At 38.1% G+C, this 25,473-nt stretch overlaps 1 protein-coding gene across 1 annotated transcript in view; it reads left to right on the forward strand.

The window, feature by feature from the left end:
* LOC115222151 (filamin-C) overlaps positions 1–25,473 on the forward strand; it is a 290,692-nt gene that overhangs the window by 77,535 nt on the left and 187,684 nt on the right. The window contains exons 3-10 of the mRNA XM_036511485.1: positions 2,425–2,490; positions 3,099–3,312; positions 5,323–5,422; positions 7,283–7,470; positions 12,283–12,438; positions 15,920–16,048; positions 16,146–16,275; positions 24,016–24,153. Coding sequence (XP_036367378.1) covers positions 2,425–2,490; positions 3,099–3,312; positions 5,323–5,422; positions 7,283–7,470; positions 12,283–12,438; positions 15,920–16,048; positions 16,146–16,275; positions 24,016–24,153 — 1,121 coding nt within the window. The remainder of the gene's footprint in view (positions 1–2,424; positions 2,491–3,098; positions 3,313–5,322; positions 5,423–7,282; positions 7,471–12,282; positions 12,439–15,919; positions 16,049–16,145; positions 16,276–24,015; positions 24,154–25,473) is intronic.

Genomic DNA, 25,473 nt, shown 5'->3' on the forward strand with positions numbered 1-25,473 from the left:
GTTATGTTCTTGGTTCAAATTCCGCCGAGGTCGACTTTGCCTTTCATCCTTTCGGGGTCGATAAATTAAGTACCAATTACGCACTGGGGTCGATGTAATCGACTTAATCCGTTTGTCTGTCATTGTTTGTTCCTTCTGTGTTTAGCCCCTTGTGGGTAGTAAAGAAATAGGTATTCTATGTTATCGACCCTGAAAAAAATGAAAAGCAATGTTGACGTCAGCGGGATTTGAACTCAAAGCGTAAATGCCCGGGAGAAATATGGCATAGGATTTTCAGATGCTTTAATGATTCTGTCAGCTTGCCACTTTTTTTTTTATTGTGGTTTCTAATCTAGACAAGGCTAACAATTTTGAGGAGAGGGGTAGTTGATTATGTTGGCCCCTCCCCAGTACTTGACTGGTACTTTATTTTTATCAACCCCAAAAAGATGAAAGGCAAAATTGACTTTGGTGGCTTTTGAACTCAGAGACACCTTTGACCTTTTCTGAAGATTTTAGGAATATGGTTTATCCAACACAGATCATTGTTGACAATAATGCTTAGGTCACATTCACTTGTAAACTTCTTAAAATCGGTACTGTCTTTGACAATGTTTATTTATAATCCTAAACAGGTTTGATATACATGATGTATTTAATGTACATCAATAGTTAATTGCCTGATATGTTATATATATATACTGTCCAACCCATGCTAGCATGGAAAACAGACGTTAAACGATGATGATGATGTTAATGTAAATCAAGAAATAATGAGCTGTCAAACTCTATATTCTGGAATCAATAACAGAAGTACCAGTTCTGTACTGACGGTTTCCCCTTCTTGTAAATGTTTGCTCTTGTGCCTTTGTTAGAAACACTAATAATAATAATAATTTGGTGGGATGGGACCAGTCGATTAAATCGATACAGTATGCAACTGGAACTTAATTTATCAACATTGAAAGGATGAAAGGCAAAGTCAACCTCGGCAGGCATATAATAATAATAATAGTAATAATTATTTCTACTGAAAGCACAAGGCCTCATATTTGGGGGGAGAGATTTACATCGACCCAAGTGCATAACTGGTACTTATTTAATCGACCCCGAAAGGATGAAAAGCAAAGTCGACCTCGGCGGAATTTGAAATTAGAACGTAAAGATGGACAAAATACCTATTTCTTTACTACCCACAAGGGGCTAAACACAGAGAGAACAAACAAGGACAGGCAAACAGATTAAGTCAATTTTATCGACCCCAGTGCGTAATTGGTACTTATTTAATCGACCCCGAAAGGATGAAAGGCAAAGTCAACCTCGGCGGAATTTGAACTCAGAACGTAGCAGCAGACGAAATACCGCTAAGCATTTCGCCTGCCGTGCTAACGATTCTGCCAGCTCACCACCGTAACAATAATAATAATAATGATGATAATAATAGTAATCCTTATCATCATTATCAGTAAGCAAATTCCTCCGAAGTCGACTTTGCCGTCAATCCTTTCAGGGTGGATAAAGTAAGTTCTAGTTAAGCATTGGGAATTAATATAACCAACAAGCCCCCTCCCCACAAAATTTCAGGCTCTGCACTTGTAATAGAAAGAAATATTATTATTATTATTATTATTATTATTATTATTATAGCAGTGAACTGGCAGATTGGTTAGCGCGTCAGACAAAATGCTTAGCAGCATTTCTTCCCGTTCGTTATCTTCCGAGTTCAAATTTTGCTGCGGTCGATTTCACTTTTGAGTGAGTCTAGTTTTGTTCCTGTGGATGAAATCAGGAAATATGGTGGACATGGAATAATTAAGATTTAACTTTTATCGAATTTGCTGATGCTTGAACACTACAAAATTTCAAAGGAAAATATGTATTACCTTAAAATAAAATTAAAGAGAACAACTTAAAAAAAAAATTGAAAACGAAATTACTCTGTTGATTTTATACAAGGGGTGTATGGAAGTCCACGCACACTTGTTTGCTCTCTGTCTCTCTACGTGTATGTATGTGTGTGCACTCTCATTCTTCCAGTCAATGATTCTTTCTCTCTCACTCTGTATGTGCAGCGTTCTTTTACTCATTGCCTGCTACTAAGCCTAGTGGGCACTCACCTTACTCCACTTACGTTTACTCCCAGTTTCTCTCTCTCTCCCTCTCGGATGTAAAGCATAACTAGAGAAATCAACCAACCAGCCAACCAGCCAGCATTTATATCGGCTGTTATAATGTAATCATCATCATCATCATCCATGATTGTTACATTGAGTAAATAAACAAAATAGCATTCAGAGTTTGCAGTTTGATGTAAGAACAATTCTAGAGTAAAAAAGACATTGATGCCCAACCAATAATTCTTCGAGGATTTTGTTGTTGTTGCCATTACTGCTCTTGTTGTTTTATTTCTTGATGCATTGAAATTATTTATTTATCTATTTCTAGTGCCTTAATAGAATTTTGTCGCCCTGGTACTTGCCCAAACTGGGAAAAACTTGATCCCAATAAAAAGTAAGTATTCATTAAAAATTACCATCTGGCTATTGTTGTTGTTGCTGCTGTTGTCTTAATTTCTTTTTATTGTATTTTATTATGTTTAATTTTTATGTAATTTACTAAATTTATTACTTATGAAAGTGCATGGCCTGGTGGTAAGGGTACTGCACTCATGATTGAGAGATTGTGGGTTCAATTCCCAAGGTGGAGTGATGCGTTGTGTTATTGAGAAAAAAACTCCAGCTCACGTTGCCCTGGTCCCCTCAGCTAGAAAATCAACTCCAGCTGGGGAGCTAACCCTATGACAGACCAGCGTCCCATCCAAGAGATAGGAATTTAGTCTCAGACATCTTTGCAAGCTAAAGACTTGCAATGCTGGTTTTCCAAATTCTGTGGTGTATATATTCCTGCACTGGATGGAACATCGGTCAGTCACAGGACTACACATTTTTGCCATCTGAGTGGACTGAAGCTATGCAAAATGAAGTTTTCTGCTCAAAAACACAACTTGCTGCCCTCGCCAAGAATTGAAACCACAATCTTAAAAGTAATGCTTTAGTTGCATTATTTTGAATTTTGGTTCCATATTTTTAATCCATAGAATTATTTTGTTTCCTTGGCAGGTTGGAGAATTGTACAAATGCCATGAATATTGCAAAAGACAAATTTGATATCCCACTTGTTGTCAGACCAGAAGATTTGGCCAGTCCTCACCTGGACGAACTCTCAGGAATGACATACCTTTCTTACTACATGAAGCAGGATTCACCTGGATACTATGCAACACTGGACAGAGTCAAAAAATTGCTACACAGGAACGATATTAATAATTTCACGGTATATTTCGATGCATATCCATTCCTGATACTTTCCATCGGCCACACCTTCACCACCCCTGTTTGTCACTTACTACATTGACCTCTCCCCCTCCTAGTCTCTGCTGATTACTCTCCCCTAACACTCTTATAACTCTCTATCCTCCTTCTTCCCCTCTTGTTCCTTGCCGGTTCGCTCTGGCACCCCTTCAGTATCATCTCATCTTCTTCCTAGTTACTTCCACCCACCCTTATCTAATGTGGGGTAACAATATACCTCCTTTATAGCAAGGTACATGTACTTGTCCCTCGGTTTTAATTTAACCCCCAACTCTTGGCTTAAAGCCAATTCTCCTTTTCAAATACCCCCAACACACACACAAAATGTTGGGCTTTTTCCTTTTCTTGTTTTTCCCTGCCATATATAATGGTGTGTTAGTGTTGCCCATCCACCACACACACACACACACGCACACTGCTTGATAGCAGATGTTGGTTTGGTTACATCCCTGTAACTTAGCATAATGGCAAAAGAGACTGATCGAATAAATATCGGACTTCAGGAAAAAATAAGTGCTGGGGCTGATTTGTGCCCCAGCATGGCCACAGTCCAGTGATTGAAGCAAATAAGATAAAACATGTAATATTTTTTCCTACTCTAGGCACAAGGCCCGAAATTTCGGGGAGGAGGCCAGCTGATTAGATCAACCCCAGTACACAATTTATTGACTCCGAAAAAATGAAAGGCAAAGTTGACCTCAGTGAAATTTAAACTCAGAATCTAAAGACAGACAATAAAATATGTAATATTATCAACCCATGCTAGCATGGAAAACGGACGCTAAACGATGATGATGATGATGATGATGCTTGTCAGCCACAATCACAACAACAATAATAATAATAACCCTCTACGTACAAGGCCTGAAATTTGGTGGGAGGGAACCAGTCAATTAGATCGACCCCAGTGCGTAACTGGTACTTAATTTATCAACTCCAGTACGTAACTGGTACTTAATTTATCGACCCCAAATGGATGAAAGGCAAAGTTGACCTTGGCGGGACTTGAACAGATGAAATACTGCGAAGTATTTTGCCCAGCATGCTAATGATTCTGCCAGCTTGCCACCTTAACAACAATAATAATAGGCTTCAAAATTGATTAAATAAATAAACAATTGCTTTAATTTTCACAAATATTCCCAATTTTTATTGTGTGTCTGTATGAATCAATTTGTTAATATTACTGATCAGATGTCGCTCATATTCATTTTGTCTTTTGTTGTTTCGTAATTGATAAAATACATTCCAATAATACATTGAAGTCAATTTTATGGTCATCTCTATACAAGTGTTCCCTCCCCCACACCCAGCCACTAACTTAATAATAATAATAATAGTAATGAAATTATTGTATACAGTGCTCAGGTGCACCACAACTTGTCTAAAGTGCGTATAAAGCATATGCAGTAATGTACAAATGTCTGGGAAGTGAACAGTGTATGAGTCAGATACATGCTTGTGTGTGTATGGAGGGGAGAAAATCAGGTGTAGTGTTGGTAAATCTCAGGAAGCATGGAAGTTTTGAAGGATGCAGTGCTCTGACAACTAACAACTGATGCCGACAGTTTGTTCCATGCTTCACCATCTTTGGCTTTTCATACTAAATTCTCATATAATTGTAATCTACACATTTTGAAAGGCATTTGCAGAAAATTTCATAACCAATATCTCATTTTCCTGAGAGTTATAAAGAAACCAAGCCAATTCATGTGAATTTTTCAAAACTCATCTCCCTACCCATGGAAACTATTTTCACAGCAAATCCCGATACAACCAGAATCTTCACCATCTGAAACATATTCTTAGAAAATATCATTACAAAATATCTGTTTTTCTGAAAGTTATGAAGAAACAAAGTCGGACGAGGGCACATTTGTATAGGTATACCTTTTTATCTTCGTTATACAGTCTGCTCATTTGCATAAACTAATTGTTCTGATCCTTCCTATGTCTATATTTCTGTTTTCAGACTGACTGGAATGATGGTCAGCTGATCTGTGAAATGGTCAATACAACAGGAGGGAATATCACCAACACAAATGGAACGTATGAAGAAGTCCTTACCAAAGGTAGAAACACACTGCAACTTCCAATCAGTATCATCATCATCATCATCATTATCCTCATCATTATCATTGTTATTGTTATCAGCAGCAGCATCATCAACACCATACACATTATATTACTCCTTTATGTTTCAGTCATTTGACTGCAGCCATGCTGGAGCACCGCCTTTAATTGAACTAATTGACTCCAGAACTTATTCTTTGTAAGCCTAACACTTATTCTATCGGTCTCTTTTGCCGAAAAGCTAAGTTACAGGGACATAAACACACCAGCATCGAATGTCAAGTGATGGTGAGAGGACAAACACATACACACAATCACATATATATATATATATATATATATATATTATATATTATATATATATATATATTATATATATATATATATATATATATATATAATATACATATATATATATATATATATAAGGCGAGCTGGCAGAATCATTAGCATACCAGGCGAAATGCCAAGCGGTATTCCATCTGCCACTACGTTCTGAGTTCAAATTCCACCGAGGTTGACTTTACCTTTCATCCTTTAGGGGTTGATTAAATAAGTACCAGTTATGCACTGGTGGATCAATGTAATCAACTTAGTCCCTTTGTCTGTCCTTGTTTGTCCCCTCTATGTTTAGCCACTTGTGGGCAATAAAGAATTAAAGCATATATATATATACACGACGAGCTTCTTTCAGTTTCCGTCTACCAAATCCACTCACAAGGTTTTGGTTGGCCCAAGGCTAAAGTAGAAGAAACTTACCCAAGGTGCCATGCAGTGGGACTGAACCTGGAACCATGTGGTTGGTAAGCAAGCTACTTACCACACAACCACTCTGGCACCAATATACACACCCACGTACATATACTGCAAATACTTGATGACAATCAGACATCAAACTGACTAAAATGTAACATAGATGTAAATATTTAAAAATGGGGTTAACGAGCAAAAAATGAACTTATTAAAAGCAACTCATTTCATATTTTGTGAATTATTAAATGTTAATTAATTTAATTACTGAAGCATTAAGCAGCACATTTTTGATAATGGAAATGAACTGTAAAGTGTACCTTATAGTACATTTTCATTATTAAGCGTGGCCTTCCTTTCTTTATATGATCACAGTATGTGATTTGTGAGAGATTTGGCTAATGTTTCTAGCAGACATGGTGACTGTATACAGGTACGTTTATTGGGTCGTATGTCTTTCACTTGTATCCATCATCATCATCATCATAATGTCCACTTTTCCATGTTTGCATGAGTCGGATGGAATTTGTTGTAACAGATTTTCTACAGCCAGACACTCTTTCTGTCACCAAACACTCACCTTTTCTCAAGAAAGGTAATATTTCTTCCAGGGCCAGACATGTTTTTGCAGAATATTGGAACGAATGACACTGCCTGTATGACAGTGATGCTCATTTACATCTATCATGCAATGTCATAACAAAAAGATAGCAACACTCTCTCTCTCTCTTTCTCTATTATCATCATCATCATCACCATCATTGTCATCATCATTTAACATCTTCCATGCTGACAGGAGCTCACGAGCCACAGGACTGTGCTAGGCTCTACTGTCTACTTTGGCATGTTTGGCATGGTTTCTACAGCTTGATGCCTTTCCTAATGCCAACCATTTCAAGAATGTAGTGGGTGCCTTTTATGTGTCACCATCACAGGTGCCATTTGCATCCTTTCGGCACAGGTGCCATTTTCATGACACTGGTAGCAGCCACAACTACGATTTCATGAGTGCCATTTACAACACAGGCATTGGCCACAACTACGATATACAACAGGACTGCCTTATATATCATGTACGCTGACCCCTTTAAATTCATATTTCTTTAAAGGTCTGAATGCTGGGAAGCTGATGAGTATCCAGCCTACCATATCTGCAAAGGAAATAGCACAAGAAAAAGAAGAACATCTTGGGATTATGGCTTATGCTGTCAAATACATAGACAAAGTTCCAACAGTTCCAGAATCTGAGAAAGTGACATTGACTGCCCAACTGGACAAGGTCCATGTAGGAAATGAGGTCAGTGATTTTGTTTCTATCTTACTTATGTCTTAGCTTCTCTTTTGGGTTTGTTAAATTTTATGGCAGGTTTTGATCCTTAGATCATCTGCAAATCCTGTAGATTGAGCAGAATAAGGACTGTATAAGCACACACACATATTGTGAACTCTGCTTCTGTAATTCCTCATGGCCACATAATACCCCCAGTGTCCCCACCAGTATTTTTATGTGTAAATAAATATTTTATATTTTACTAATTTATATACAGACACAAGAGTGACTGTGTGGTAAGTAGCTTGCTTACCAACCACATGGTTCTGGGTTCAATCCAATTGCATGGCACCTTGGGCAAGTGTCTTCTACTACAGCCACTGGCTGACCAAAGCTTTGTGAGTGGATTTGGTAGATATAAACTGAAAGAAGCCCGTCGTATACAAACATATATATATATGTATGTGTGTGTGTGTGTGTATGTTTATGTGTCCATGTTTGTCCTCCCACCATCACTTGACAACCGATACTGGTGTGTTTTTGTCCCTGTAACTTAGCGGTTCAGCAAAGTCCTGGGGTCGATTTGCTTGACTAAAGCCGGTGCTCCAGCATGGCCACTGTCAAAATTACTGAAACAAGTAAAAGAATATACTACGGATCATTTGATATTTAATATAATATTATACAATTTGTATACAATACTATAACAATATAATAACCCCTTCCCCCACCCCCTTAGACACCAGCGCCCATGGGGTGGGGGGAGCACCCACTTTGAGAACCTATGGTTTATAGTGATCAAATGTCTTTGCTGCATATTAGCTCCCTCCCTCCATGAAATTTATATTGCCCAGACAGGTGCACGCTGCACCACATGTCAGGTGTCAAAGTGATTGTCGATTGTGGGTGGATAGACAGGTGGGTAGTAGGATTTATGCATGGCTGGATGGATTAGAGAATGGTTAGATGGCAGGCAGGCAGCATATATTCTTTTCTACTCTAGGCACAAGGACTGAAATTTGGGGGGAGGGGGCCAGTCGATTAGATCGACCCCAGTATGCAACTGGTACTTAATTTATTGACCCTGAAAGGATGAAAAGCAAAGTCAACCTCAGCAGAATCTGAACTCAGAATGTAAAGACAGATGAAATACCACTAAGCATTTCGCCCGGTGTGCTAACGATTCTGCCAGCTCACCACCTGAGGCAGGCAGCATATATTCTAAGAATAAGACAAAGATTCTAGAACCTGCACACCTCTAATACTTGATGGGTACTTCACTTTATCAACACGGGAGTGATAAAAGACAGGGCTAACCTCAGCAGGATTTGAACCTGGAATACAAAGAACCAGAAAAAACGCTATAAAGCATTTTGTCTGTCCCTCAAACCATTCTGCCAATTTTCCACCCTTCCACAATATTATGAAGTGAAGTGTTACCTCACACATTTACCACCTGTACACTGACATTGATTGCATGGAGGACGGACACAGCTCAATACATAAGGAAATTGTTTTAGCTTGCGTTAACACACAATCTTTTGATTAGCAACACCTCCAGAAATAATAATTAAAACTTTTACAAATTAAAAATATATATACAATAACAAACCTCATTAACTTCAGTTATTTCTGTTATTCTTTCGGGCAAATATTTCAGGAATGTTTCTCACCGTCTTCAAATAGATTGGGAGTTTCAGAAGTAGAGTCAAGTCTCACGGTTGGATTAAACTTAGTTCTTTTGTTTCAGGAAGACAACACACAGTTATGTTTATTGTTTTTCCCAGGCAAATCAGGGAGGTTCTAAATAATAGCGAGACAACCTGTTCAATGTTGCCAACAAATCACTCACAACTTAACAAACACTGAACTGGAACTGGCAAGGAAGCCTAATTGTGGTGATTAAGCTTGCTAGAAACAGCAGCTAAATCAATCCAACTTTCTTTAAAAAGAAAGTACAGATTATACAACATAGTTCTTGATAAACAAAATGATGTGACCGAGGTGATAGACATAGCTGGAATCCTTTGATCATAGGCCTGCTTGATCAGGGCTAACCTAGGGTTAAAGAACAACAACAACAACAACAAATATTTTAGTCTTTAACACTGGATACCAACCTGTCTAGAACTAACCTTGGTTCTATGAAATAATTTTTCTCTTCTAATGTGAACTTAAAATATTTTTCTATCAAAATTCCATGGTAATGTGTACCAGACACTGGCATAATGACTTATTTTGCCCAACTCTTCATAAATTTCAAAATTAATTGAAACAAAGGCTGTGTATTTCTGGTTCAATTCCACTGCAAGGCACCATGTTTATTCAGTGACCTGAATAATAATACTAATAATAAATAATAATAATAATAACATCGAAAAATACCTTTGGAATGAGAACCCAGGTTCCAAATTTCCCCAAGACACCTGATGGATGAAAGCTGGAGGGTATATCAGCCGAAACATTGTGTTAACAACAAACAAGATGAGGACAAATATCTGTCAAATGTAAATAATGTAAATAATGTAAACTTTCAGAGTTGATAAAATAAGTACCAGTTGAGGACTGGGGTCAGTGTAATCAACTTACCCTTCCTCCAAAGTTGCTGGCCTTGTGCCAAAATTTGAAATCAATATAGGAATAATTTATCCAGTGTGTCTGGTTCCAGGCTTTTAATGTTTGTTGTTGTTGTTGTTAGGCAACTCTTTTGGTACAAATGAAGCAGAAGGCAAAATTGATGAAGGGAGAAAATTCTTGGAGACAAGTTTTCTGTTTATTGTTTACCTTTTATTTTCAAAACAATTATCCTTTAAAAATAATTCTGATAGGTGCAGGAGTGGCTGTGTGGTAAGTAGCTTGCCAACCAACCACATGGTTCCAGGTTCAGTCCTACTTGGACGAGTGTCTTCTACTATAGCATCAGGCTGACCAAAGCCTTGTGATCAGATTTGGTAGATGGAAACTGAAAGAAGCCTGTCATATATATATATGTGTGTGTGTGTTTGCGTGTCCATGTTTGTTCCCCCACTATCGCTTGACAACCGATGCTGTCCCCGTAACTTAGCAGTTCGGCAAAAGAGACCGATAGAATAAGTACTAGGCTTACAAAGAATAAGTCCGGGGGTAGATTTGCTCGATTAAAGGTGGTGCTCCAGCATGGCTGCAGTCAAATGACTGAAACAAGTAGAAGATAAATATATAAGGATGAAAGGCAAAGTCTGCCTCAGCAGAATTTGAACTCAGAATGTAAAGAGAGGCAGACAAAATGCTGCACAGCATTTTGCCCTGTGTGTTAACGATTCTGCCAGCTCACGGCCTTAATTGTTAAGAAAAAAAATAGCTGTGTAATTTAGAAGCTTGCTTCCCAAACACAAGGATTTAGGCTCAATCCCACTGTACAGCACTTAGAGAAAATGTCTTTCTACAATTGCTTCAGGTGAGCCAAAGCTTGGTGCATGGATTTGGTAGATAGAAACTGAAAGAAGCCCCCCACACAAATGTGTGTATGTTCTTGTTTCAGCCTCATTCAAATGGTGTCCTTCGTTTCCAACATCCTGTGAAAATATGTGCAACCATGCGGAAATATAACCTTGCTTGGAAACAGATAATAGTTGGCGACAACTATTTGGGAAAGAAAACCTGTCTCTGCAAATTCTGTATGAGTCACTCGAGCAAGAAAAGGTGAAAGTAAAAGCAACAACCGTGATGATGATGATGACCTTTAATATTTTTTACTTGGCCATGCTGGGGCAATGCCTCAAAGAATTTTTAGATGAATGAATCAACCCCAGTACTTATTTTTTTAAAGCCTGCTACTTTTCCTATTGGTCTCTTTTTGCTGAACTGCTAAGTTACAGGGACATAAACACACCAACACTGGTTGTGAAGTGGTGGTGGGGGTAACACAGCCATGCAGACAAACACACACACATATTTTTCTACTCTAGGCACAAGGCCCGAAATGTTGGGGAAGGGGGCCAGTTGATTAGCTCAACCCCAGTATGCAACTGGTACTTAATTTATTGACCCCGAAAGGATAAAAGGCAAAGTTGACCTCAGCGGAATTTGAACTCAGAACATAAAGACAGACAAAATACCACAAAGCATTTCACCTGGCGTGCTAACATTTCTGCCATTTTACTGCCTTGACACACACTTACACACACACACACACACACACACACATACATATATATATATATATATATATATATTATATATATATATATATATATATATTAAGTATATAAATGAATTATCTTATTATGGATAATTCGAAAGATAACCGATACCTGGGTAGCAAACTCACAACAGAAAGAACACGGTTGAAGTTACGACCATAGGGCATATACTCCGTGCCTTAGTGCGGAAATTTGAAGTTTAATTTAATATAATAAGTATAGGAAAGAATGGAGCCGAGCGAAGATTTAACATATGTCGAAAATAAAATAAAGGAATTTTGTTAAATCTTCGCTCGGCTCCATTCTTTCCTATACTTATATATATATATATAATATATATATATATATATATATATATATATATATATATATATATATATGATGGGCTTCTTTCAGTTTCCATCTATCAAATTCACCCACAAGGCTATAGTAGAACACAATTGCGTAAGGTGCCATACAGTGGGACTGAACCCGGAACCATGTGGTTGGGAAGCAAGATTCTTACTCCACACCCATGTTTGTTTTTAAAATAGTTATTGTTGTTGTTGTTGTGTTCTTTTTTACCTTAGTTTTGTGAAATAATAATTAATTTCTCCGTAAAATAATTTTGGGGTATTTTTAAAACTAATGTATTTCTATGCATTGACATTTATTTCAGACAAAATGCAAGTTAGCCATCCTGGATCAAAGCGTCAATTTGAATGATGTCAAGGTTGAAGTTAATGGTCCTAATTCTCAGTTACCTGTACAAATGGACTGGTCAGGACAAACAGCAGAAGTGAAATTCACCCCAGAAGAAATTGGGAAACACAAGGTAATATTCTTTTTTTTTATTTTATTCTTTTATGTAATACAGTCATTTGACAGGCCATGCTGGCGCACCACATTTAGTCAAGCTAATCGACCCCAGGACTTATTCTTTATAAGCCTAATACTTATTCTATCAGTCTCTTTTGCTGAACCGCTAAGTAATGGGGTCATACGATGTTGGGCGGGGGGACAAACACAGACTCTCACACACACACACACACACACACACATACATATATACGATGGGATTCTTTCAGTTTCCATTACCAATCCACTCACAAGGCTTTGGTGAACCTGAGGCTAGAGTAGTGAGATTGAACCCGGAGCCATGTCATTGGTAAGCAAGCTACTTACCCACACAGCCACTTCTGCACCTAAATAATAATGAAAAAAAATTAGCTTTTTGTTCTTGTCTCTATAATGTTCTTCCAAAATAGCATGAACACCACCACTTCCTGTATCTTCAGTGAAAGCAAATGTCTCAGACATATATGTACTTCAGTTGTAATTGCCTTGTCATGCTGGAGCACTGCATTGGTGGTTTTAGTCGAATAAATTAACCCCAGGACTTTTAGATTTTAAGCCGGGTACTTTATCATTCACTTTAGTGGAACCAGTAATTTACAGGGACATAAACAAACCAACACTGGTGGTCAAGCAGTAGGAAGCACACACACATATATATATATGCGCACACACACATACATATATTTATATATGCACCCTCACACATGTGCATACATGCATATATATGCGCACACACACATACATATATATATATGCATACCCACACATATATATGCACACATACACACACACACACACATTCACACACATATTCACTCACACACACATACATTTACTCACACACACTTCATTCACTTTCACACACATACTTTCACTTGCATGCACACACACATTCACTCTTACACACTCATACACACACACTCACAGGCACACATACATGTGCAACACTTGGGCACACATGACCACAGGACGCATGTTCGAGTGCACAGGCACTCATGCACACACTTATGCATCATGCTCCATGGCAGCTTTGTCATGCTCTATATGGCTGGATGCCCTTCATTACACCAACAGCTTTACACTGTGTACTAAGCATTTGATAGGCTTCTTTCAGTTTCTGTCAATCAAATCCACTCACTAGGCTTTGGTCAGCCTGAGGTTATAGTAAAAAACACTTGCCCAAGGTACTATGGAATGGGATTGAAACCGTCAGCAAAAGTCTTCTACTATAACCCTTGGCTGATCAATGCTTGGAGAGTGGATTTGATAGACATTCACACAATATAGCATCCAAGATCAACGGCTCTGTTTTATCCTTTCACCATGTTTTATTGATTACAAAAATATTGATTTCAAATTTTAGCACCAGGCCAGCAGTTACCTGTTCAACTGGTATGTATATCATTGACCCTAAAAAGATGGAAGGCAAAGTTGACCTCATCATAATTTGAACTCAGAATGCAAAGATGAAGAAAATGCTGCTTAGCAGATTCTGCCAGCTCATTGCCTTCATTTCAAAAATATTGATTACGAAAATATTGGAAGTTCAAATTAACCTAAATGTGATTTCAACCAAAGAATTAAGTTTGTAAATTTTGAGCTGGTAAATGCCAGATGTGTTACAGCAGTTTATTGCCTGCTTTGGTCCCTTTTGTTAAATTAGTTATCATTTGATCAATAAAACGTTATTAAATATTAAGTGTAACACAAGGTTAAATCTATAATTTGTTGAATCAGTAACACAGCAATGTGCTAATGACTAAAGAATGATATAAACGCAGCAACACACAAATGACTAAAGAATGATATAAACACATATTGAAATTGGTGTTGAATGATATTGAATAGATATGAGCAGATATTTTCTGCTCTAGGTACAAAGCCTGAACTTTTGGGGGAGGGCGCCAGTCAATTAGATCAACCCCAGTACGCAATTGGTACTTAATTTATCAACTCCGAAAGGGTGAATGGCAAAGTCGACCTTGACGGAATTTGAACTCAGAACATAAAGACAGACGAAGTACCGCTAAGCATTTTGCCCACATGCTAACATTTCTGCCAGCTCACTGCCTTAGATATGAACAGATATTGAATGGTAAGAAGCTTGCTTCCCAACTACATGGTTCCAGGTTCAGTCTCACTATGTGGCACATTGGACAAGTGTCTTCTACTATACCTCAAGTCAACCAAAGCCTTGTGTGTAGATTTGGTAGATGAAAACTGAAAGAAGCCCATCATATATATATATATATATATATATATATATATACACATATAAATATGTATGTATGTAATTGTGTGTCTGTGTTTGTTCCCCCACCATCGCTTGACCTCTGATGTCGGTATGTTTATGTCCCTATAACTTAGTGGTTCAATCAATAGAATAAGTACTAGGTTTACAAAGAATAAGTCTTGAGGTCGATTTGTTCGACTAAAGGCGGTGCTCAAGCCAGGTTGCAGTCAAATGACTGAAAAAGAGATTAAGATATGGAAGGGATGAGAGTAAGTGGCCATGAAAGACATTTGTGCTCTGATGACATCAAAGAATGGACTGAAAACAAGAGCTTTTGACTGATTGTGGAGTGTTTTGGCAAACTGAACTCCTAAACACAAGGAGGGCACTTGGCTGATGGTTGATGAAATGGATATTAGCAGATATTAAATAGATATTGGTAGGTATTAAGCTCTGTGTTTGCTGGGTTTCCCTGAAATAGCAGCCAAATCACCTTCAAACCATATTGAATAAAGATACACTGAACAATGTTGTTCCAGGTACACAAAAAAGACTGTATGGTCATGTCTGGAATGTCTGTTCAATCAGGGCTGAGCTAGGGACTAAACTACAATAACAATATGTATCCAGGATCAATGTGTTTAACTCCCCAACAGCTAAGTCCACCTGGCTGTAAACAGGTGCCATCACTACAACAATTTGCTGTTGTTATTAACAGAAACACTTTAATCAATTATTACTTTGTCTAAAGATTTGGTGCCGTAATTGAATCCCTTATGATATTGGTGTACAGCTACCTTCCTTTTACCCTTAGTAATTAAATCTAATCCCATATAATACATAACCACCAATGTTAGATGGGTTTCCAGGCCCTTAATCTATTACAGTTCTATATTTAAGAGATGAGGAATTATGTACATTATTTACATTTGACAGCTAAATAATAGACAGAGAACACCACAGGAAAATACGAAAACTAAAAGAAGCAGCACATATGCTAGGACACAACAACCTCCTAAGCAGACCGAGTCCAGATATGAGCAGCATATGGGAACCAGTATTAAGGAAGGCTAGGAAAATATTAGATTTATAAGCCCTACAATTCATATATACACACACACACACACACACACACACACACACACATACATATCAGCACTAAATTGAAGCTTCTGTATTTAGAATATTGAGTAATTTACTTCTTTGTTCTTTTACCAATTTTTAGCTTATTGCCTACAATAGTGGCAATGTCATCAATGGATGTCCCAAGGTTTTCAATGTCATCTCAGACAGATCAAAAGTCAGTTATCATCAAATCGAGAACTGTTGTACTGGAATAGTGACTGAAATCAAGGTACGTAAATATACTTTTTGAATTTGACTACTTTTTATAATGTTTTTACATATGCTTTTCCTTAATTTTTGTTTTTGTATTTCTTCCTCTATGTCAGGTCAATGCCGTGTCTGCTGGTCAGGGTAACCTGAAGGTTATAGCCAAATCTCCCACTAACCAACTGAGTTATCCAAGCATCACGTCAAATAAAGGAATGCACACTGCCAACTTTATACCAACGGAAGTCGGTATGTAGCTTATGCCTTTGTTTAACACTTTTTATATCCATAATACCTGAGACTGCTTCTCGCTTGAAGAAGCCTAGAAAACACAACAACAGCTAAAATATATTTACATTAAATCATGTACTTAGGTAAGTTTTGGCCAGCATTGGCCCAGGTTACATCTAAATTAATAGCACCACCTGCAAAATGATATTTCACATTACAGGCATTCTTTGGGCACCATAACCTATTCAAGCAAAGAGTTACTGTTTGCAGAGATATATCTGAATGTAAGTGGTTTATCAAGAATTTGTCAGAAATATTCGTCCAGGAAACATCTGAATGTTATGAGATGTTTTTCCTTCTCTTATGTGTCTTGGCATGATGTTAAAGAGAGGAGGATGTGTCCAGATGAAATAGTGCTGTCTTTGTGTTGTGATGCAATCATAATTTTTGTAGAGGACGGATAGCATGAGGACTAAGCTTTGGGTGAATTTTAAAGTTGATGCCAACATCATTTGGCCTCAAATGTTGATGGAATATTTTCTATGTCATACAAATGCTACAGTGCTCATGGCAGCATTGGAGGAAGTCAAGTTTTAGTTTCTCATATATATTTGTGTGTGTGTGTGTGAGAGAGAGAGTGAGAGAGAGACTTATCTTTAGCTGCAAAAACTAGTGACATCTGACAGGTTTCATTTTTTATTGAAGTTTCATCAGTAAAATGTAGCCGTTCCATAACTTGCTAATCTATGAACAAACAACTCACTAAATAAGTATACTATACTTGTTCCCACAAGATTTGAACCTGTACCAATGTAATAATCACGCTTTCTTCATCCAATAATCTACTGTCTTCAGTAAACTCCTTCAGCAATGATGAAGAATTTTAATTCTTATTTCTTCTGTGCCTTCTTTGGTTGTGCAGTTTTTGCGTATTCCAGTGACTCTCCATCACCATCCAACTCCATTATTATGAATTTCAGTTGGGATCTTGAATCTTAGTGGATCTTTCATCATCCAATTACACAATCATGGACGCTGCTCCTCTTGTGGACGAATTGTAGTTACTCTTTTTATAGAACTTCATGATCCTGACCATTAATCTTCTAGGATTCCTCCTCCCAGCATCAATTTAAGAAACACTGTTGGCTCACTTGAGCTCTTCTCCTACTTTTTCACTATCCACCATGCTGCAGTCCCATGACTTAATCGTATCCTTGGCAGGGTGGTTGAACAGGTGCTGTACCCAACCAAGGGGCAACCTGTCACTATTCAACTTTATTCAAGGAAAATTTTAATTTTATCGTATTCAAGATGTTTACAAAAATGGGATTGTGTGCGAGTAGTGATAGAAAGACAATATTTAAACTTCAAATTGAAATTTATAAATAAAAAAACTAAAATATAAATTTAAAACATAATTTGCATTTTTTTTTTCTTTTTATAATAAAAAGAAATAAGCTTATTGCCACCACGACCGATATCCAAACTACAGTGGAGAAGGATAGCCACTGGACTTGGTTAAAAAGAGACGATGAACGATGGCTAGAAAAATATTGAGCTATATTTAATAACCAGTTCATCTAGCAAGCGGGGCCTCATATCAGTGAGGGGGGGGGCGGTGCGCAATGATGCCATCGAGAGGTAGGCCCCGAAGTGACACGCATTCTCTCCTGATGCCGCCATTCACTTGCTGGGTTCCGGTATGCGGAGTTCTCGACTGGTAACACTTGCATGCGTAAGTTGTTTGCAAGACATCTATACCTATATTTCAAATTTTGATTTCGCTTAATTATTTTGAGAAATGTTTCGATTTAAGAAAGAGATCGAATTTACAAAGAAAAGAAAATTGAAATCGAAAAATAGGAAAAAAAAAAATCTTTTGCAAGGGAAATTATTCTAAGCTCTATCTTCTGAAGTTATCTCCCTTACATAAAATCTTACGATTCATATCAGCAACGGACGTATTCTTCTATAAAACAAGTTTTGATAAAAGAAACGTCAATGGTACTAACATTGATTATATCGTCCGTATTCCTCTTCTCCACAGATACAGGACCTTGAGACAACTTTAGAAATCATTTGGCAAAATTGTTAGAATGTCGAAAAGATTGATCTGGCTTTTTACGTTCGAATCCTGCCAAGTGAACTTAACCTTTCATTGATGTAATCGCCGAAACTATCCACTAAAACTACAGGCTTTATGCTAAAACTTGAATCCTTTAATATTATTGTTAATAATAATAATCCTTTCTACTATAGGCACAAGACCTGCAAGTTAGGGGGAGAGGATAAATCGGTTACACCGACCCCAGTGCTCAACTGGTACTTATTTTATCGACCCCAAAAGGACGAAAGGCAAAGATGACTTTAGCAGAATTTGAACTCAGAACGTAAGCACGGACGAAATACTGCAAAGAATTTTGCCCAGCATGGTAATGATTCTGCCAGCTCGCCACCTTAATAATAATAATAATAATAATAATAATAATAATAATAATAATAATAATCCTTTTTACTAGAAGCACAAGGCCTGAAATTTGGGGGAAGGGATTAAGTGAAGGGATAATGCACAACTGATATTTATTTAATCGACCCTAAAAGGATGAAAGGCAAAGTCAACTTCAGTAGTATTTGAACTCAGAACATTTTGGCAGACAAAATACTGCTAAGCATTTTGCCTGGCATGCTAACAAGTCTGCCAGCACGCCACTTTAATGATGATGATGATAACGCTTTTTTTTTTTTTGCACCACTAAGGGTTCAGAAAAAATATTCCATGCAGTACAGGGCAACAGGGTGTGGGTTTACATAAGTAAAACCGAATAAAAAGTAAAAATGATGAGAATATAAATAATAATTATTTCTACTAAAGGCACAAGGCCTGAAATTTTGCATGAAGCGGGCTAGTTGATTATACCTATCTCAGTGTTCAACTGGTCCTTATTTTATTGATCCTGGAAGGATGAAAGACAAAGTTGACCCCAGTGAAATTTGAACTCACAGGGTAAGGACACACAAAATACCACTAAGCATTTTTTGATTAGCATTCTAATGACTCTGCCAGTTCAGCATACGGCCAGGAGTCTTAAAGGGAGAGGAAAGTTGATTACATCGACCCCAGTATATAACTGGTACTTACTTCATCAAGCTCTGGAAAGATTAAAGGCAAAGTCAACCTCAGCAGTATTTGAACTCGGGACAGACAAGACGGACCAAATGCCACTGAGAATTTTTCCTAGCATGCTAACGATTCTGCCAGCTTTTGACCTTAATGATGATAATAACAACAATGTCACATCGCAGAAACTGGATCAATGAATTCATTGCCAGTCAATAAATTCCCTGAATTCCTCATGCACCACCACCATCACTCACCTCCACCCTAAATCATAGACTGTGTGTGTGTGTGTAAGGTGAAAGTCACAAAGAGTTTTTCTATGCAGCATATTAAAAAGTTTTGTATATGACATAAAAAGACATTATTCTATCAAATAAAACAGTAAACAGGAAGATATCTATAAATCATCAGTTAATCATAACTGCAAGACAAAAGCATATATATATATATATACATACATATTTCTTTATTGCCCACAGGTGGCTAAACACAGAGGAGACAAACAAAGGGATTAAGTCGGTTACATCGACTCAAGAGCGTAACTGGTACTTATTTAATCGACCCTGGAAGCATGAAAGGCAAAGTTGACCTAGGTGGAATTTAAACTCGGAACGAAATACTATTAAACATTTCACCCAGCATGCTAACAATTTTTCCAGCTCACCTTATATATATGCTGGCATGGGTTGGACAGTTTGACAAGAATTGACAAGCCAGAGGGCAGCACCAGGCTCTGATTGTCTGTTTTTGAATGGTTTCTACAGCTGGATGCCCTTCCTAATGCCAACCACTTTACAGAGTGAACTGGATGCTTTTTATGTGGCATCAGCATGGGTGCTTTTATACACACATACAGAGAGAGAGAAATAGGTAGTTAGACAGGTGCATAAAGGTAGAGATCAATAGATCGATAGCACTACATATATGTACATACATATACACACACACACACACAGATACATACGTGTGTGTGTGTATACAGTTTAGGCGTTGCAAGACTAACAATCTGGTGTAGAACTCAATACACATGCACTTCTGAATGAAGCATTAGTAGAGTAGAGAATAACAATAGTAATAAGAAGAGATAACAAAAGAATAACTGATTATCTTATGAACTTCATTAGCTTACAGATGTTTCCACTGTAAGATGTGGTGGACTCAGAGTTGGATGCCTGAGTAAGCTTCATCACAGCCTCAAACATGAAGTGCAATTTATTTGAGAAAACAAATATATTTAAGCAAACATTGGTAATGCAGCCAGCAGTGTATATCAACATGATGAATGGATGGATGGATGATATGGAAAACGTGTGATAAACTCTAGATGCAGTTTACATCATAAATCACCTGTAACAGTCATACATTGTGTATAACTGTATACACAGGAAATACTATAGACACACATCTATGGTACTCTGATTACTAAGCTGTATGACCTAGAGAATAAAGAGACAGTTTGGGGGATGGATAGGGTCATGGGTGGAAGCCAAAGACAATGACAGGATTATAAAGGTAGACAGATACAGCTTTTGTTTTGTTGCCTTAGGGTAGGGGACTGACTGAACAGAGAAGGGAAGTTTTGTACCAGTTGTTATTGTTGCTGCTGGAGCCTTGGGAACTACAAATATGAAGCTTAGATACTGGGGTGATAAGATGGGAGTAAATATATAGAGAGAGGGCATCTTGATGAAACAGTGTTGCTTAGAATTGCAAGAATCCTCTGCAGAGATCTTGAAACCTCGATGAAGACTGCAACCATAGTCGATTGGTTGTGGACAGTTAACACTTTGTTGTTGTAGTAGTAGTTTCAAATTGTGGCACAAGACCAGCAACTTGGGGGGAGGAATAAGTCAATTACATAGACCCCAGCACTGTACTGGTACTTATTTTATCGACCCCGAAAGGATGAAAGGCACAATACCTATTTCTTTATTACCCACAAGGGGCTAAACACAGAGCGGACAAACAAGGATAGACATAGGTATTAAGTCGATTACATCGACCCCAGTGCGTAACTGGTACTTAATTTATCGACCCCGAAAGGATGAAAGGCAAGGTCGACCTCGGCGGAATTTGAACTCACAACGTAACGCAGACGAAATACCGCTAAGCATTTCGCCCGGCGTGCTAACGTTTCTGCCAGCTCGCCGCCTTTTCAGGGTACTTATAACTCTACCAGCTTATTGCCTTAATAATAATGATAATAATAAAAATGAGTGCCTAATAATCGATATAGCAGTGCCAGATCAACATATCATCATGAAAGAAAGAGAAAAAGTTGATAAATATGGAGACCTGAAAATTGAGATCGCTAAGATGTGGCAGCTACGAGAGTCAAACATAAAGGTTATCCCTATATTCATTGGAGCATTGGGTTTAATACTACCCAATCTGATAAAAACATCTGGAAACTTGAGAGACACCCTAAATCTAAATGTATTGGAGAAGTCAGTATTACTTAGAACTGCATACATATTGCATAAAATACTGTCTGCCTGAGGTCCTTGTTGTGACTTGACAGACAGTACAACCCCCCCCCCCCCCGGTAGACACAATATCCTCAATCAACAACCTCACAATATTGTATACTGTGCGACGTCTATAATAATAATAATAATAATAATAGTAGTAATAATAATAATAATAATGATAATAATAATAATAATAATAATAAAAATAACAATAGCAATGACAATAATGATTTCTTTTAATTTGATTCCTCTACTGTTTAAATAATAATGAAGCGGGGGGGGAACGCTTTTTTTTTTTATATTGCTTCAAGGATAACAAATGAGAGGACATTAGAGGGACCAACTATGAAATGGTGGGGAGTGGGTGAAATAAGAGAGTTTCACATCAAGGGTGTTAAAAAAAAAAAGAAAAGCTGCTACTGAAAAACAACAACAAAAACGAGTATAAAAAGAAACATTTAATAATTATGGTAATAACACGTTTATAGAGGAATACAAAAGAGAATTTGTTTGACGGCTTAACCTAATAATATTCTAACACCACCCAAATGCTGTCTCATGAATTTCTGCTGTTGTTGTTGTGGTGGTGATTGTTACATCTACACCGTCAACCTAACGGAAACTGCAGCCAAATCTTCCTCAAATCACACCCTACAGACAACAACAAAAAAAATAATAATAATAATAAAAGACAAAAGGATGAATGCCTTGGCTAATGTTATGCTGGATACACACTCTTTTACTTGTTTCAGTCATTTGACTGTAGCCATGCTGGAGCACCACCTTTAGTCAAGCAAATCAACCCCAGGACTTCTTCTTTGTAAGCCTGGTACTTATTCTATCAGTCTCTTTTGTCGAACCACTAAGTTACGGGGACGTAAACACACCAGCATCGGTTGTCAAGTGATGGTGGGAGGAACAAACTCAGACACACAAACATATACACATACATACATATATATATACATATATATATATATATATATATATATATATATACACACACATATATACGATGGGCTTCTTTCAGTTTCTGTTTACCAAATCCACTCACAAGGCTTTGATCGGCCCGAGGCTATAGTAGAAGACACTTGCCTAAGGTGCCATGCAGTGGGACTGAACCCAAAACCATGTGGATGGTAAGTGAGCTACTTACCACACAGCCACTCCTGGCGTTTTTGGTAAAATATAAGTGATGGTTATGGCTGGAATGCCTTTTTATGGTGGGTCTCCTCAATCAGCATTGATCTCAGGCTTAACAACAACGAGGATATTGACCCTCTTGACTTTTATTCAACCTAAAGAGAAGTATGAGCAATTTAAAAAAGAAAAAAAAACAGATGGGTGCATACATTGCACTTTGCTGCAAAAGATGAAGATGCATGGCTTATCGATTTGGCTATTCAGCTCACGATCATAAGGTCATGAGTTCAATCTCTGGCAACACACTGTATCCTTAAGCAAGATACTTTATTTCACTTTACTCCAACCCACTCAACTGACAAAAGGGGCCAGCCTTGTCACATTCTGTGTCATGCTGAATCTCCCTAAGAACTACATTAAGGATGAGCATGTCTGTGGAGTACTTGCATTTTAATTTCATATAGGTGCAGGAGTGGCTGTATGGTAAGTATCTTGCTTACCAACCACATGGTTCTGGGTTCAGTCCCACTGCGTGGCAACTTGAGCAAGTGTTTTCTGCTATAGCCTCAAGTCGACCAAAGCCTTGTGAGTGGATTTGGTAGACAGAAACTGAAAGAAGCCCATCGTATATATGTATATATATGTATACATGTATGTGTGTCTGTGTTTATCCCCCACCCCAAACATCACTTGACAACCAATGCTGGTGTGTTTATGTCCCCCGTAACTTAGTGGTTCGGCAAAAGAGACCGCTAGAATAAGTACTAGGCTTACAAAGAATAAGTCCTGGGGTCGACTTGCTCAACTAAAGGCGGTGCTCCAGCATAGCCACAGTCAAATGACTGAAACAAGTTAAAAAGAAAAATGCTATTTGGTCGATCGGATCAACAGGAAACTTTGTCCCCATAACCAACAGCATCCCAGTTATGTATTTGTTATGTATATTTGTTGTTTGTTATGTATATGTTGTTGTTTATATACACATTGCTTTACGTCCATTGTTGGTGTTCCTTTTTGTTCTTTTAGGTGACTGGAAGATTTCTGTCCTGTACGATGAAGACCATATCAGTGGCAGCCCTTTCAACGTCAATGTCTTTGACCCTTCTCAAGTGGAGATATATGGCCTGGAAGGTGGCGCTGTTGGAAAAGAATTTAGTTTTAAAGGTAAATGCAGTTCTATATACAAAACAAGTGATGCTGTGACTACAATTCACCATACATCATCATCCACCCATCCCCCACACACACATACACCACCACCAAATTTCAGAATGCTTTTGAGACTTACCAAACAATTAGATTTCCATTTTATTACGGATAGGATGGGGTTGGGGGTAAATAGACAAGAAATTTCTCCCCCAAAATATTTTGGTTCCACTGAGAAAACTTAAAGATAGATGCAGGCATAGCTGTGTAGTAAGAAGTTTGCTTCCCAATCACATGGTTCCGAGTTCAGTCCCACTATGTGGCACCTAGGGTGAGTGTTTTCTACTGCACCCTCGGGTCAACCAAAGACTTGTGAGTAGATTCGGTAGATGGAAACTGAAAGAAGTCCATTATATATATATATATATATATATGTATATATATATACATATATATATATATATACACACACACACACATATATATATATACATACACATATATATACATATATATATACATATCATCATTATCATCGTTTAACGTCCATTTTCCATGCTAGCATGGGTTGGACGGTTCGACCGGGGATCTGGGAAGCCAGAAGCCTGCACCAGGCTCCAGTCTTATCTGGCAATGTTTCTACAGCTGGATGCCCTTCCTAACGCCAACCACTCCGTGAGTGTAGTGGGTGCTTTTTACGTGCCACCTGCACAGGTGCCAGGTGAGGCTGGCAACGGCCACGGTCGGATTGGTGTATTTTATGTGCCACCGGCACGGAAGCCAGTCGAGGCGGTGCTGGCATCGGCCACGAGTCGGATAGTGCTTTTTACGTACCACCAGACCAGGGATCCTGGCTGGTTCAATTCGATTTCGATTTCGCTTTCGCTTGCCCCAACATGTCTTCGCAAGCATGGGTGCTTGTCGTCGGATGAAGTTCTATATCGACTTCGCTTGCCTCAACAGGTCTTTGTGTCCAAGGGAGGAAAGGCATTCATAAGTGGGCTGGGCTCACTTGTCCTGCCTGGTCTTCTCACGTACAGAATATTTCCAAAGGTCTCGGTCGCTGGTCATTTCCTCAGTGAGGCCTAAAGTTCGAAGGTCGTGCTTCACCACCTCGTCCCAGGTTTTCCTGGGTCTACCTCTTCCACGGGTTCCCTCAACTGCTAGAGATTGGCACTTTCTCACACACCTATCTTCATCCATTCTTGCCACATGACCATACCAGCGCAATCGTCTCTCTTGCACACCACAACTGATGCTTCTTAGGTACAACATTTCTCTCAAGGTGCTAACGCTCTGTCGAGTATGTACACTGACATTACACATCCATCGGAGCAT

This window comes from Octopus sinensis, linkage group LG19, assembly GCF_006345805.1.
Source record: "Octopus sinensis linkage group LG19, ASM634580v1, whole genome shotgun sequence".
Lineage (NCBI taxonomy): Eukaryota > Metazoa > Mollusca > Cephalopoda > Octopoda > Octopodidae > Octopus > Octopus sinensis.